Source organism: Rhincodon typus, chromosome 10, assembly GCF_021869965.1.
Source record: "Rhincodon typus isolate 14 chromosome 10, sRhiTyp1.1, whole genome shotgun sequence".
Taxonomy (NCBI): domain Eukaryota; kingdom Metazoa; phylum Chordata; class Chondrichthyes; order Orectolobiformes; family Rhincodontidae; genus Rhincodon; species Rhincodon typus.
Genome location: NC_063341.1, coordinates 25,607,848 through 25,625,089, shown reverse-complemented (window position 1 = coordinate 25,625,089; position 17,242 = coordinate 25,607,848). Strand labels below are relative to the sequence as shown.

The following is a 17,242-nucleotide window of genomic DNA, read 5'->3' as shown; positions in this document are numbered from 1 at the left end:
AGATTTAAAACGGCTATAAAGTACATAACTTTCTATTGAAACAACAGTAAACCTTTTATCTGTACCCCTTCTGAAAGCTATGGCTGTTTACTTCTCTTCACATCCATCACAAACATTTCAGCTTTTACATGAGATGAAATGTCAAGTCACTAACCTGTTTCTCCTTACTAAGGGACTCCTCCAGGCTAAGAGCCATGTCTCTGTATTGTTCCACATTGCTTGTTGCAGTCTCGAGACGCTCTCTCAATTCATTTGCCTGCTCTTCAGCCTGGCGAAGCTGTGATTGGAGATCATCAACATCATCTTCTGTACTAGATTTTCCTGGAAATCGAGCAGAGTTAGATGCACAAGTCTAAATGATCTAAAATTTTACTGAATAGGTCATATCCAGTAAGATTCAATTTCTTCCCATGAATAGTTTCTAGAGAGTTTATTACCCTGACATCCTAATGATTTTCAGAAGGGTGTTCCACACAAACTTCAGTCACAATGAATAAGGGTTTACTTATTTTGGAGATATTAAGGGAAAGAAAACCATTTGATCAGCAAATATCCTAAGGAGGCTTCTGCAATTTTTGCTTTTATTTTGGCTTTTTTTCTTTCACATCTACAGTGTTTTGTTTTTAATCTGTGGATTTTTCAACTTTGCATCTAAGTTAAGGTCTGATAACTATTAATGTACGACTGCTGATCATTTACATCAATATTTCAAACCATTTAAATTTAGTTTCTCTGGACTGAGAAATAAGATCATAATTAAGAAATTACAAAGAAAAAAAAACCAAGAGTTGCACACAAAAAGATACTCTTATGAGTAAAGTGTTAACAGTTACAATGAAGCATGACATAAAATGGCAGATGCCAAGTTCCCAATTTTAACAGACACATTTACTTATGTCAATAATACACAAGATTCAGCCTATGAATGAAAGCTGAAGCAGAGGAAGACAGAATAATTATCGAGATGAAGTTACAAATATACCTGCCATGATCAAATGTTTTACCTTTAGAATCACCTCCTTTAGTCTCAGCCAGTTTAGTTTCAACATTGTTAAGGTGTAATTTCAAGGTACTAATTTCTTTCTCAGCATTTTTCAGGAGTTCCTTAGTCTTTGTGTGGAGATTAGATTCAGTTTCAAGCTGCTTCTTGAGCTCCAGAAGTTGAATCTTTACAAGGTTAAAAAAAAAAGTCATTTTAAGAAAGCAAATATAGATTCCTAAATCATAGTAATCTGCAGAATTTATCCAGAAGGTCAAAGTTTTTAAACATTCATTCATGTGATGATGTGGAAGTCACTGGCTCAGCCAGTTTTATCACCCATTTCTAATTGCTCTGGAGAAGGCTGAACTACTGCAGTCCTTGAGATGTAGGTACCCACAGTGCTGTTAGATAGGGAGTTCCAGGAATCTGACCCAATGACTGAACTAACAGCAATCTCATTCCAGGTCAGGATGAGATGTGGCCTGGAACGGAAATTACAGGTGGAGGTGTTCCCATGCATCCATTTTCCTTATCCTTTTGGTGGTCATCACAGGCTTGCAAAGTGGTGTCTAAACAACCTCAAGTTGTTGCAGTCTGTCTTGTAGATGACACTTAACTGACACCGTGCATCTGTAGTGCAGGCAGTAAATGTTAAAAGGCAAGAGATGAGATACAAACAAATGGCTACTTTGTCCTGGATGATGTCAAGCTTCTTCAAGGTTTTGGAGTGGTCTCACCCAGGCAAATGGAGATTTCTATCATATGTGCTTTATACACAGCGAGGGGCACTGGTGAGATAGGAGGAGAGTTGCGCACCATGTAATTCTCCCCATCTGATCTGCTGTTATGGCCACACAGAATATGGACAGCTGGTTCCGTTCAATTTCCAGTTAATGGCATCTTCTGATCTTTGAGTTTTGAATGTAACCCACCATAATTACCAGTAAAAGGTAAAGTCACCACAGTCTTACCAGACCATAGGATTGCTCACTCAGAGAGACAACTGATTGGAGGATTTAACGAGAAGTTGAGGAGTCTTTATGGTGACCTCAATCAGTGCAGGAATTAAACACACTGTTGGCATCAATGCAATGCAAACTAGCCATCCAGGCTAATTGATCCCTACCAATAAAGGAATCCACCAATCGACAGTTTTCATGTACTTACATCTTGGTTTCTGCCAAGTGAATGCCACTGATCCACTTCATATTCCACTTTTTTTTTCAGCTTCTCTATTTCACGTTCTTGTTTCTCAATTTGGCTGTTTAAACGTTGCCTAGTTTCAGTTTCTGCACGTTCCAGAGTCAACTACATATCAAAAAAAAAAAAAACTGTAGATTAACAAAAATTCTTCTCACCTCAAACCTGAACATTGGCATGTCTTTTTAAAATAAAATGTATATCGTAAAGATACAAAGACTGCATTCCAAACTTTGCATACTGCAAAATGACCATCATTAATCTATATACACCACTAATCTGAATGTACCAATGCGGGAGGGCAAAATTGTTGAAAGCCTTTTTTGAAGATTGACATTAAGTTAGCATGCCATGGAAAACTACTACAGTGGTGATGAAAATATGTTTGTCAGCCGTTTAAAATGAAAACCCAAGAGGCACAGAACAGTTATATTTTCAGAAGGAAAAAAAGAATTAGAGTAGCCAGAGACAATAATACTTGATTTTCTGAAGCACAAGTTTTGATTCCAAATAAGGCAAAGCAGAGCCTGGTAACTATGACCATAAGATATAGGAGTGGAAGTAAGCCATTCTGCCCATGGTTCTCAGGGGACTGGCCTCAAAACACTGACGACTGCTTTCTCTGTCACAGATGCTGCCAGATCTGCTGAGTTTCTCCAGCAATTTCTGGACCACAGATCTGCCAACCTGAAAATTCCCCCTATTATCTTTTAATAGGTCACCAATGTGTTATCCACATTAATATACAACTCGCGACACCAGAGGGCCCCACCTGATGCCTAAGCCTTCTATCTGATACTTTAAATCGATCACCTTTCGTAATACCAAATTTATTATTTCTACTGGTTTCCATTTGTGTTTCCAGCTCATTACTTCAAAATACATTCGTCAGACATGATTTCCTCCCCATAAAGAAATGCTGACTCTGCTTGATCATTGTATGTATTTCTAAATACTCTGCCATGATAGCCTTCACATATGTGACTCCAATATCTTCCTATGTTTCACATGACTATTACGGTGGTTAATTCATTTACTTTGTTCCAAATACTATGTGCATTTATGTAAAGAGTCATTAATCTAGCCTTTTTACCATTTGAGCCTATTTACTGTTTTTATTGCAAGAAATGCTTGTACACCATCGCTTCCTATTACACTCTGGCTATCATTATCAAAATAATTGCGTTGCAATGCCACCATATCACTTTCCTTTGTAAGCCTAAATATTGCCTCTCCCAAAGAGTTCAAAGCCCTCTTTTTCCCCGGCTTGTTATTTCATTTACAGGGACACAGATCCATGGATAAAGTGAAGGACGTACAACAGAAATAGCTCACTCCCAACTCCAGTACTGTTATCATGTGCTCTATGAACTGAACTCCATTCCTCCTATGTCAAGCTTGAAGCCAGACATTTAACTACTGGACGCTGTTTACCCAATTCTAGTTTGTACTTGTTCAGACAGGAAGCCCAACATTATTACATTGGGAGGCTCTGCTTTTTAATTTAGCTCTCAACTGTTTCAAAATCTTTCAGCAGAAACTACTTCCCAGTCCTATCAATGCCCTTAGTACCAAAATAGATGACAACAACTCAATCTCTCTCCTCCCACACCAAGTTCTTCTCCAGGCCCGAGGAGCGGTCCTTATCCCTGGCAGCAGGCCAAATCTATTCTTGGTCATTTGAATATAAAGGCCTTCACATAATGGAAAATTATTGGAGAAAGCCAAAGAAAGATAGACAGCTTAATGAGTTCACACAAATCATCATTTTAACATAGTTTTAATCGTATAATGCACCCTAACTTCACTGGACAGAGTGATTTGTTTCAAGTAACCTAACCCTAGAAAATGGACTCAAGAACAATTGAATTTACTACACGGGGAAAACCCCAGCACCACAAAGCAAGTTACTGATATCAAAGAGAGGGCCTAACAGCTCATTGGGAGAGAAATCCGTGAAGGTATTTAAAATATATATTTAAAATGCTCACACTTTTTGACTACTTTTGACCTATAATTTACAAGAGGACAGCTTGTCCCACTGGAATTTTTCTGCTTAATGGGGTTAGTTAATTGTGTACACAGATTCCAAACTTGGAAATGGACTTCAAAATGTTTCTAATGTTTTATACTTTTAAAATCAACCTGCTCAGAAATTATGACACCTCTGAAGCAGGTGGGACTTGAATCCAGTTTTCATGGCTCAGGAGGCGGGACACTACCACTGCACCACAAGAACATGTTATAAGAGATGTCATACATATAGTCCACTAGAGAAGAAGATTTTAAGCAACATAATGCTGCTTTGAAAGACTTTGGCAGAGCACATTGCAAAAAGAATAGGGCTCATTTTCTCAGCTATCAACACAATGCAACGACATTCAATTAGACTTCTCACACACACATAGCTCGGCTCCAATTAAGAAGTTTCAATCCCAGTGTACCTGAATAGATTGCAGATTTGTTAGCAGCAAGCTCTGTCCCCTGAGCTCAGCAAACTTTGAATCACGCTCTTGGGTAAGACGTACTTCCACCATCTTCAACATATCTTTCTCTTTTCTCAAATTTTCTCCACGAGTCTATAGGTTGGAGATTGAGAAAGACAAAAATCAGAAACTGTTTGATCTCTCTACTTGCCATAACTATAGCAATGCACAACTGTTTATAATTAAGTTGATCCTTTTGTACACGAGCCAGCTGAACATACTTTGTGAAGGAAATTAAGAAGTTCACAATCCATATGCAAGTTAACCTGGAAAGAAACCCATTAGCATTCTTTTGGTCCACAACTTCCCAAAGTTGGGGTCAGAACCCCAAGTAACAGTCTCAAATAATAAGCACCTTTCACACTCAAAAATCCATGGAATACTTCAAGATAATAGGCAAAAGTTAGTTCATAAAGTAAACAAAAAAAATCCAATTATGGCAACAGGCTCCTAGCCTTCATTTTTCAGGTTTAAGTTTGATTATCTCCAGAAAACCAAACATGTTCTTAATGGTGAATTCTCACCTCCTCCAGAGCTAATTTTTCATTTGATGCTCGTAAATCTTGAGTCATGTTGCTAATTATGTGTTCTTGTTTCTGAACAGTTGTGGTGAGTTTCTGACATCTATCACGCAAGGATGCTATTTCACGGCGAAATCCATCTACATTGTTCTGTAGCATCTCATACCTAAATTTTAAACGAAGATTTGTGTTAAGCTTGTCCACCCAAAAAATTATTTCTGGTTGTACACCAAGTGACATCAGTGCTGGAAAACAGTTATAGTATGGGTCAGAACAAGATTATGGTCTTGACTGCAAGATGTTAAGATGTTAATAAACTCAGATTCTCAAGAACAATATTTTTGATCAAATATTATGAAATATTATTGCGATCTTGTTGTGGCAATAGCCTAAGAGACAGAACAGGAAAGTTGATATTCTGGTTTGGTTGATTTGCAATAACCACTGTAGTTTCACCACTTGCAGGTCAAATCTTAAAAAGATTCAGGGGTCAGTACTGCAAATCCCAAGTAGCAGTAAGGCTGCGGAAATCAGTTCTGATCTTCAATTGTGCACTTGAAAATACATTGTAGGACAATCCACAATGGTACAACTAAAATAATTCTTAAAATTCCAACTGTAAAAAAAGTGTTTTTGGATCTTTGGAACTGTGTAAGAGTAGAAACAATTTAATTATAAATCAGGAACAAACCATGAATTTAAGGATCATTGCCAATTATAAAATTGTCTTTCCATCATTCTTTAATCAAAAAGAGAATTCTTCCATTTTAGCTTTAGACTTAATTGTCTAATCTAGTCAAAGTATCATGACTACGTACAATTTCTAAATGGATACCACCAATTCTTACAGCGATAACCTTGATTCTCTAAACATACCTTTTAGAAGCAAATTCCAACTGCGTAGAAAGTTTTGTGCTCTGGGTTCGAAGTTGTGTCAGTTGATCTTGAAGTTTCTCATTCTGTTCATTTAACATTTTATCATTCTCTGCCTTTTCTGTCTTATAACTTTCAAAGTGCAACTGGAGCTAAAAAGAAATAGTAATTTTCTAAAAATATTGCACCTTAAAATTTTACTGCTTTTGCTTACTCAACCAACAAATCCATTTACATTTGTTACTCTAATAAATTCTTCCCCCATTCACAACCTTTGACTTGGAGCGTGAGGTTACAGATCAATTCAAAATCCTACCGTTTAGTAGACAGATGACCAAAATTAAGCATCAGGTAGCATTCCAACAAAGATGAAAGTTTCAAGACAAATCACAAGTAATATCTACCTGCTATCTAGGTAACAATGTTTACCATTTACCATAACATGTCGGCTGTCATCTAGTGGTCCTTCCAAAGGGCCATGAGGTATTTATGGAAACATCTAAGCCTCAACCACTAATAGTACTGGCTAAAATTTCAAACACTCAAATTAATTTAAATACTTGATGATCACTATCCAACACTGCGGTAAATTAAAGATATGACAAGAACTTGATTTTAAAAACTCCAACAGGTTTACATACTACACATGCAAACAGCAGCTCAATATAAAGAAGGCACTGCCTTATTACTTATGGTTTGCACAAACAAGACAAAACCCTACATTAGTTTTCTCAGGAACCAGACTTGAATACCTTGACAGAACATATTAAGACACACTCAACTACTCATCATCGAAAAGAAGAGAAATAAAAGCGACACGGTGTCTCAGTGGTTAGCACTGCTGCCTCACAGCGCCAGGGACCCGGGTTCGATTCCACTCTCGGGCAACTGTCTGTCTGTGGGGACTTTGCACCCTGTGTCTGTGTGGGTTTCCTCCGGGTGCTCCAGTTCCCTCCCACAGTCCAAAGATGTGCAGGCTAGGTGGATTGGCTATGCTAAATTGCCCATAGTGTTCAGGGATGTGTAGATTAGGTGGCTTATAGGGGATGGGTCTGGATGGGATGCTCTCAGGGTCGGTGTGGACTTGTTGGGCCGAAGGGTCTGTTTCCACACTGTAGGGATTCTATCATAAATCATGCCCACTCGAGTCTGCTTAACCCTTGGCTAAAATCATAGCTGAATTTCTACATCCAGCCCAATCTCCATTGTCTCACATCCTTTTGTGCTTAATACTTGCTCTTTCACCAATATTTTCATATGGCTGAATATTTACAGGTGCCGGAAATAGAGGATTCTGAAGGGTTCATAACCTCCTATCTCATAACTATCTATAGAATATACTTATCCTTAAAATACGACTTGTGCTCGCTGACCTTGGGTTTTGATATTCCAAAATCCTCTATGTAGAATAGTCCAATCCACATGGATTGTCCCCTTCTATTCAAGGCAAGTGGACACAAAACAGGGAAGCACCAGCTTGTTAAATGTCTAACAGCCAGATCAAAGTAGAAAACCAGACACCAATGTTTTTCACTTAATACTAAAATTGATTTATGGAATGCAACATTGCAAACATCTGACTTCTCTTTAATACACACCCAAAAGGTCTTTTAAAGGGTTCAGGGTATTTAAAAAAAAACTAATGCTCTCCACCCATTTAGATAGACTTTTTGTTTTTTTTTTTAAAAAAAAGTCTGAGGTTCAAGTGTTCCGACACACCTCTAGAGCAGTTGGGACTTGAACCCTTCTGGCTTAGACGTAGGGGCACTACCACTGTGTCACAAGGAGCTCTTAAAAGAAACATTGATATAACACGGACTCGAGACTTCTGCTGAAACCCAGGATTTAATCAGTGATCTTTTGATATTCAGTCTCATATCCTCCCAGATGACTTAACCTTAATACAACCGAATAGCATTAACATGTCTGTCTACCCAACATCAAAAATATGGAATATGAGAGATGAGGGATGAGGTAATGGGTCAGAGAAAATCATCACTGATCAGGTAACAATCCGATGCAAGGAAAATAATGTTTGACAAAATGAGATAAGGACAGAGCTCAAGAGAACACAGTCAGTCAACGTACTGTACTTGGATTTTGAACTTATTTTCAAAAAGGTGCAACACAAGATATTATTAAACAAAATTAGGCCTCATGAATTTGGGGATAACATTAGCATTAATGGAAGATCCATTAACGGATGGGATAAAAATAGGAATAACACGTTCATTTTTGGGGTGACTGGCTGTGAAAATTAGGGAATAGCAAGGATCAATGCTCGGGCCTCAGCTCTTTACAACAACGACGACTTAGGTTTCAAGAATTTAGCTAAGTTTAGTGAGTGGGCAAGATGAACACATTGAAACACCTTAAGTGTCTTGAAAAAAACAGATACTGGGCAAAGCAGAGTCAGGCAGTTAGCCAAAAAGGACCAAGTTGAGAGATTTCTCGCCTTCAAGTGAATCCTTGGAACACTCTACCCCGGAGACTTATGGATGCTCAGCTTTTGGGTAAATCAGGTGGGTGAAGTGATTATAATAAATAGAGAAGTCACCTAAAAAAAAAAAAGGACATCTGGCTACACCTGCTCCTATTTATTGCATGGTTATTTTCAACCAAAGTGGCAAATTTACAAAATTCTCACCCAGGTATACAAACACATGCCTCCTTTATACACAACCTGCTTCAAAATTTCCAATCCACCCTGAACTCAGTCCTGCATTTCTGGTCTTTCAAGCATCTCCCAGTTCCATTATCTGATGACTGGCAGCAATTACTTCAACCATTATGCCACAAGCCACCCTCACTAGCTCACTGCTTCTCCTTTTCTCTTCAAGATGCTCCTTAAAAACATAATTGACTAAGCCTTCAGTCAGAGTCACAGATGACCAGCACAAAACCAGACCCTTCAGTCCAACTCATCCATGCCAACAAAATATCCTAAATTAATCTAGCCCCATTTGCCAGCAATTGGCCTACATCCCTCTAAACCCTTCCTATTCAGATACCCATCCAGACGCCTTTTAAATGTTCTAATTGTACCAGCTTCCACCACTTCTAGCAGCTCATTCCATACATGCACCACCCTCAGAGAAAATTGCCCCTTAGGTCCCTTTTGTATCTTTCCCTTCTCACCATAAACCTATGCCCTCTAGTTTTGACCTCCCACAACCCTGGGGAAATGACCTTGTCTATTTACCCTATCCATGCCCCTCATTATTTTATAAACCTCTGTATGGTCAACCCTCAGCCTCCGATGCTGCAGGGACCCAGCCTATTCAACCTCTTCCTATAGCACAAACGCTTCAAGCCTGGCAACATCCTCAGATCTTTTCCGAACCTTGTCAAGTTTCAGTATAGCAGGGAGACCAGAATTACACAGTATTCTGAAAGTGGTCTAACCAATGTCCTGTGCAGCACAACATGACCTCCCAACTCCTATACTCGATGCATTGACCATTAAAGGAAAGCATACTAAATGCCTTCTTCACTATCTTATCTACCTGCGATTCCACTTGCAAGAAACTAGGAACCTGCAGTGCCAGGTCTCTTTGTTCAATAACTCTCGCCAGGACCTGACCATTAAGTGTCTAAAGTCCTGCCCTGATTTGCCTTTCCAAAATGCAGCACCTCACTTTTAAATTAAACTCTATCTGCCACTCCTCAGACCACTGGCCCATCTGATCACGGTCCTGTCGTACTCTCAAGTAACCTTCTTCACCATTCACTACACCTCCAATTTTGGTGTCATCTGCAAATTTACTAACCATACCTTCAATGTTCACATCCAAATCATTAATATTAATGACGATGATCACTTGCCTTGCAGCTCTTTCAGCCCAGTATCAGTTTTTTTATGATCATGTTCTTGAAATGTCTTGGAAAGTTTTATTATTGTTAGGGTCATTTAAATAAATGCACAATATTATACAGTACTTAGTATGTGAAAGAAACAAAAGTGCCACTGTGAAGGCACCTTACTGTTTTTCTAATGCCATTGCTTACAAGACAAGTCAGTGTTATGCTATAATGACCTACGATTGAATTAATGCATTTTATTACATATTTTTTGAAATAAAATCACATATTTGGTTTTCCAAGGACTAATAAAGAGTTACAGGAAAATTGTCAGCATATTGAATATAAAAGATCAGCAGTTACAAAGGAGATATGCATTTTAATTTTGCAGCACTGTGCATTAAGGCCCTGACGTTCTATAGCACTTAGAGGAGAAATTTTGAATATTGGGAAATGTTAGAGGTTATGCAAAGTGCAGTTTGACAGAAATGGCTGGGAAGACAGAGGGGGAAGGGTGAAGAAAATTGACCCAAGTTGCAAATTCTGGAAAATTGTCATGATACAAGTCTGTCAAGATTAAAATGCAGCAGCCATGTGCACTATAGAGAAATAAACCTCTGTCAAGGCCATCAGCCCTCCTGCATACAGCAACATTCGACACTGACTTTCCTCACTGTTTGCTGAAACATGTATTTCTTGAGGTTGAGATAACAAGGTGTAGAGCTGGATGAACACAGCACACAGCATCAGAGGAGCAGGAAAGCTGACGTTTCGGGCCTAGAACCTTCTTCAGAAGAAGTTGGTTGGCTCGCTGAGCTGGTTTGTTGTTCCGCTGACGTTTCGTTACCATGCTGGGTAACATCAGTGTAGCCTCTGATGAACAAACCAGCACAGCAAGCCAACCAACCTCAACACCCACAACCCGAGCTACAAATCTACTCCAAAACCTCAGACGTGTATTTCTATCTGGCTTAAAATATTTAGTGCACCATTAATGCTACAATTTATTTGAGCTGAAAAAAATTCCATAATTGAAATACTTGTGCCTTCACAGTTTACATGCACCTATACCAACTCTCTCACAAACGCAATCATCTCAAAAAGATTTTTTTTTAAAAACAAATTCATTTTCAGTCTAAAGTGGGCTGTGGCTCAGGAGTAAAAACTTCATTCAGGAGACTAAGTTTGAACAGTTTCAGTTTCAACCTGCATTTATATCATTTGAAGAAGTTGAATTTTCCTTCCTAATCCAAGTCCCCCAAAACAGTCTTTTTTCATATGCGCTACCTGTTGGTAGCATTACTTGGCACATTCGAAACAAAGGTTTAAAAATTACAAATTTCAAAATATGAACAAAATTAAAAGAAATTCAGAAGACCAAACATAAGACATTTTGCACTTTACTGCACCCAAAATACTAATCACTTAATTTGCTGTGCAATTGCACAGAAAAAAATGCAGTTATCTTCAAAAATTGACAGAATCATTCCATTTGTATGTTTGGCAATGGTACAAATTACTACTTATATATTCAACTGTCTCAATGTTTATACATCATATTTACAGTGTTTTCCATTACAACATTAAAGTGGTTCCATATGATTCTATTATTATCTGTAAACTAACAAAAATTGTCCCATACAAGACCTCTAAAGAAATGAGAGAATAATATACACAATCTCCTAAACAAATTGAAGGCTTGCAACAAATTGGTGCTCCAGACATTTCAGCAACTGGTATTTCACTGTTGCCTGACTCGATTCAACATGATGGTTTATGATAATTCAACATATTTTTCAACAGGAAGCCATACATTTGATACAACATCTTTCCTACCTGTTTCAGTGCTGTCCTTGCTTGCACAAGCTCTGCAGACTCTGCTACAGGAACAGGAGCTGGTGTGGAGGTCATTTGTGGCACTGGTTTGGATTTCCCTGGAGACGATTTTGGAGTGGATGAAATTAAAGATGCGTCTTCTGTTTCTACACAAGGGTAATAACAAATACTTATCACACTTGCACAGTTATTGTTCTGTTGCTTTAAATGTTGAAGCTCTTTTTTTTTTAAAAGAGCAAACCTTTATTAATAACTTGCAGGGAGGCTCTCCATGACATCTGCCAGGGAAAAGTTTGTCAATTTTCAGCAGCTAACTTATCTAGATCTTTACTTCCAGATGCTGTAATCCTGTTCTCTAGATTCCCCATACTCCAGCAATTCTATTTCATCCAATACTCTCAGCACGCATCCTCTCTCGCACCAAAAGCTACATGACCAATGTTTGCTGGCTGAACGACACTACCTCCCAGTCCTGCAGAATGCTTTGAACTGTTAGGAAGGAAGCATCACATCCAGAGCTAGGCACAAATCAATTCAGTATATAGATCAGGGAATTTGGAGGCAGTGTGGGAATTTGAAATAGAGAAAAGAGGTGCTGTTACCTTCTTTTTTTGGCTTATCGTTTCTAAATTTATTCTTAAAAAAAAAAAAAACAGGATAGACTGAACCCCAGGGCATGGAAGGCCAGCACAAGAGTGACATCACATACAAACCACACATTTGTTGGCCAGTGGTAGCTCGTAATTTGACGATTACAGGTTACTTTCAGATTGCAGGCAAATAGGGAAAATATTTGGCTCCAACTATAAGACTATTACAAAACCTATGTAATTAAAATAGAAATGCTGGGCCAACTAAGATGTTATAACTGTATGATGTGGGAGCTGGTGGACCCCATTGCATTTCACAGTGACTAGATCTGTAGCAAGTATTGGTTGTTTGAGGATCTATGGCACAGAATTGATAAGCTCGAGTCTGTGCTGCAAACACTGCAACACATCAGGGAGAATAAGAGTTACCTGGATGTTTTATTTCATGAAAAGTCACAACCCTTTGATTAACAGATAATCAAATCAGTAGTTATCTCCAACAAAAAGAAAAAAGAATTTATGGTCTACCTGTGATGTTACTCGTGTGCTGGGCCCCTGATCTTGGCTTCAGTTTATCATGTTAGAAAGAAAACCTTAAACTAGGAGCCTAAAATATTTTATAAATGCAACTAAAAAGCACCTCTTTCCCTTCTGTGTTAAATTCCTAAACTATATACTCACACAGTTTGTGTCTAAAAGGGTGTGACCTCAAATTCGGTCAGTAGTCAAAGACAGGAGGGTGTGACTACAAGTGAGGCAAGGAGAGGGATCCAATACGTAGTGCTGAAGGACCCTCAGCCCTGGAGCTGGTCAGGTTTGAGATTCTTGCTAAGTTAAAAACTGAAGGAACTGTGGCTGCTGTAAATCAGGAACAAAAACAGAGGCTACAGGGAACATAACAGATATGGTCACCATGAATTGCAATGAGGTCTACCAGCTCCCACATTACGCAGTTACAACATCTCGCCTAACCCGGCATTTCTATTTTAATTACTTAGTTCTTAATTTTATTTAAAAAGTGGTTGAGATTCTCGCTCCCTTAATGGATGAGAGTGGGGGTTATAAGGAAGATGAGCAAACTGACTGTAGTACCATGGTACATTCAAGAATGGTAGAAAAGACAAATGTACTTACAATCGGGGACAGCATAGTCAGGGAATAGATACTGTTCTTTATGGGCAGGCTCGAGAGTCCCGAAGGCTATACTGCTTTTGCATGAAGCCTGGATTACATATTTCAGTTCTGCTTTTTAGTTTAACCCCTAGCTGCTCATATTCCCTCAGCAAAACCCCTTTCCTCTTTCTACCAAATCATTGGTAACTATGTGGTATGTGACAACTGGATATTTCCCCTCCCACTCCAAGTTCCTCTGCAGCCCAGATGAGCAATCCTGAATAATCATTTCCAGTTTACTACCTGACACTAGAGCTAACTGGCACAGAGTCAAACAAGATTGAAGAAATAAATGTGTGGCTGAAAGACTGGTGTGGGAGAAACAGGTTCTAAATTCATGGGTCATTGGCACCAGAACTGGCGAAGTAGGGAGCTGTTCCAATGGGATGGGCTCCACTTGAATCATGCTAGAACCAGAGTCCTGGTGAAATGCATAACTAGGGTTGAGGATGGGGCTTTAAACTAAGTAGTTTGGGTGGGGGGAGCTTGTGCTGTTACTAAGAAATGAAACTAAATTAATTGTAAGAAGTTATATAGAGTCAGAAGGCTTAGAATTTGTTGGTAGGGTTGAGGGACCACACAGTGGGAGTTGAGGACAGGCCACCTCACGGTAGTTAAGGTGTGAGGAAGAAAATAAAAATCAGAACATTGAAAAAGCATGTAAAAAAACAGACTGTTACAATAATCTTGGGGGACTTCAATATGCACTGAGAAAATCAGACTGGTAGCAGATCAAGAAAAGAAATTTGTGGAATATCTAGGAGATGGTATTCTGGTCCAGTTTGTGGTAGAGCCTACTAGGGAATAGGAAATTCTAGATTTGGCAATGTATAATGAGGCAGACTTAATTAGATGAAGGAACACCTCAGGGCAGTGACCATAATATGATGGAACTCACCCTGCAGTTTGAAGGGAAGGTGGTATATTCAGATGTAATGGTATTACAATTGAGTAAAAGTAACTTCAAAACAATGGGAGAGGAGCTGGCCAGAGCTGATGGGAAGGGGAGCCTAGCAGGGTAGACAGTTGAACAGCAATGGCAGGGATTTCTGGCGGTAATTCAGGAGGCACAGCAAAAATTCATCCCAAGGATCTAAGGGGAGGATGAGGCAGCCATTGCTGACAGAGGAAATCAGGGACAGCAGAAAAGCAAGAGAGAAAGCACACAACTTGAAGGAAGCCAGAGGAATGGGAAGCCTTTAAAGACATGTAGAAGATAACAAAAATGCATTAAGGAGGGGAATAAAATGAAATAGGAGTCTAAGCCAGCTAGTAATAAAAGATGAGTTTATTTTTAAGATATCTAAAAGGTTATCTAAAAGGCAAGAGTTGGCAGTGGACACTGAAAATGACTGGAGAAGCAGTAATGAGGATCAAAGAAATGGCAGAGGAACTAAATAGGTATTTTCCATCAGCTTTCACAGTTGAAGACATCAACAGCACACCAGAACTTCAAGAGAGTTAGATGAACAGAGGTCAATGTAGTGGCCATCACCAAGGAGGTGCTGAGGCAGGTGAAAGGACTGAAAATGCATAAATCAGCTAGACCAGATGGACTACACCAGCGTTTTGAAGGAGAGAGCTGAGGAGATTGAGGAGTCATTGGTGGCGAGCTTTCAAGAATCACTGGAGTCAGGGAGGGTCCCCAGAGGATTAAAAAATAGCTAATGTAACACCCCTGTTTAAGAAAGGAGGAAGGAGGAAAAAGAAACTGTAGGCCAATTAGCCTGACCTCAGTCATTGCTAAGATTTTAAAGTCCATTACTAAGGATGAGATTGCGAATCTGTTACAATTCTTTGAGGCAACGAGAAAGTTCGACAAAAGAGAGCCAGTAGAGGAGATCAATTTAGATTTCAGGAAGGCCTTTGACAGGTGCTGCACAGGAGGCTGCTAAATAAGCTAACAGCCCACAGTGAGATAGTAGGAACTCCCGATGCTGGAGTCTGAGATAACAAGGTGTAGAGCTGGATGAACACAGTAGGCCAGGCAGCAAAGGAGCAGGAAAGCTGACGTTCCGGGTCTGGACCCTTCTTCAGAAATGGGGGAGGGGAAGGGGACTCTGAAATAAATAGAGAGGGAGAGGCGATGATAGAAGGTGGATAGAGGAGCAGATAGGCGGAGAGACGACGGACAGGTCAAGGAGGCAGGGATGAAGCCAGTAAAGGTGAGTGTAGGTAGGGAGTTGGGATGGGGATTGGTCAGTAAGGTGGGAGGAGCGGATAGGTGGGAGGTCAGGTACAAGTCACCTTGCATAGCCAGGTACAGGTCAACCCTACAGCACCCACGTCATAGAGTCAGAGTCAGAGTTGTACAGCACGGAAACAGACCGTTCTGTCCAACTAATCTGTGTTGACCAGACATCCCAATCTGACCTAAACCCATCTGCCAACATTTGGCCCATAACCTTCTAAACCCTTCCTAGTCTTATACTCATCCAGATGCGTTTTGAATTTTTTCAATTGTTAACTGCCTCCAGAACTTCTTTAGATAGCTGGTTCTGTATACACACCATCCTCAAAAAAATTACTGATTCAGAGACAGATCACAGTAAATCTTTTGCAGTTTGGTATAAAAAAAGTGTCACAAGGTTCAGTGCTCAAGCCTCAAATTAAAACTCAATGATTTGGATAAAAGGATTGAAGGAGTGGATGCCAAATTTGCTGATAACAAAGAAAGAAGAATTAGTTATGAATAAGACATAACCAAACTATATCCCATTGCAGCTTCCTTACATGGGTAGGAAAAAAATTGCCATAGTATAAAACGAGAACCGTTAAAATGCTAAGAAGAATAGAAAAACAGCATATCATTGAAATGGGGAGAGGTCACTAAATTGTGATAGAGGAATCTGAGTTTCCTGTACATGAAATCCCAAAAAAACTTTACATGCAGATGCAGGCGATCAGGAGGGCAAATGGAATGTTATTGCTAAGGAGAATGGAATATAGAAAGGAGGGATAGTTGCTCAGATGCGGAGAGGATTTTCTGCCACGAGGAGAGACTAGAATTATGAACAAATATTTAAAAAGCCTCTTCGACCAAGCTTCTCATTGCACCAAAGTTCTTTTTTCCTTATCTTTAAATGAGTAGGGTAAAAACATGTCAGATGCACCACAAAATAAAATTATGCTCATCCTTTTGATTGTAATGAATCACAAAGCCTACTGACAAAGAATAAATCTTTAAGTTTAAATCCTATAATTTCATCTATGTTGAACAGCTAAGTCATTCTTTGGTCTTTTAGAATCAAATCTATTCCACAGAAGGGTAAACCATTCTTGAAATCTTAATTTGTTCTATAAAGAGGCATTTCATTTACAGTAAAAGTTCCTCAGTTAAATTATACCTAGTGTCAACCCCTTACCCTGGATTGGAATGGTCACTCCCGTCATCTGTGCAAGTAGTATCCGATACATATCACGTTGCCGTACAATTGATTCTACCAATTGCATTTGGTGAGTCCGTGCTTCACGAAGTCTTTCAAGTTCATTCAAAGCTTCCGAAAGATTCAATTCAAGCTCAGATATTCTAAAATTAAAGACGATTTGCTCAATGATGGCTTTATCAGAACCATAAGCACTGCTGATGCTGTCTAATACAGCATGAAATAGAATATACACCTTGCATCCATAAAGGGGATAAAGAGATGGAGACAAATACATGCAAGGGTTTCTTATGCAGTTGGTGTGGGGGAGGGCAGAAAAGGGGAGGAAAGGGCTTGAAGGAAGAGCACATTGTTTTGGGAGAAAAAAGTTCAATACATTGCAAAAACCATTCCC

The 17,242-nt window shown here is 39.2% G+C and overlaps 1 protein-coding gene across 1 annotated transcript in view; it reads right to left on the bottom strand.

The window, feature by feature from the left end:
- tprb (translocated promoter region b, nuclear basket protein) overlaps nt 1-17,242 on the bottom strand; it is an 85,364-nt gene that overhangs the window by 41,526 nt on the left and 26,596 nt on the right. The window contains exons 15-22 of the mRNA XM_048602105.1: nt 16,828-16,991; nt 11,700-11,845; nt 6,066-6,214; nt 5,193-5,355; nt 4,627-4,761; nt 2,150-2,290; nt 1,005-1,167; nt 155-321 (exon numbers count right to left, since the gene is read on the bottom strand). Of these exons, the coding sequence (XP_048458062.1) occupies nt 155-321; nt 1,005-1,167; nt 2,150-2,290; nt 4,627-4,761; nt 5,193-5,355; nt 6,066-6,214; nt 11,700-11,845; nt 16,828-16,991 (1,228 nt within the window). The remainder of the gene's footprint in view (nt 1-154; nt 322-1,004; nt 1,168-2,149; nt 2,291-4,626; nt 4,762-5,192; nt 5,356-6,065; nt 6,215-11,699; nt 11,846-16,827; nt 16,992-17,242) is intronic.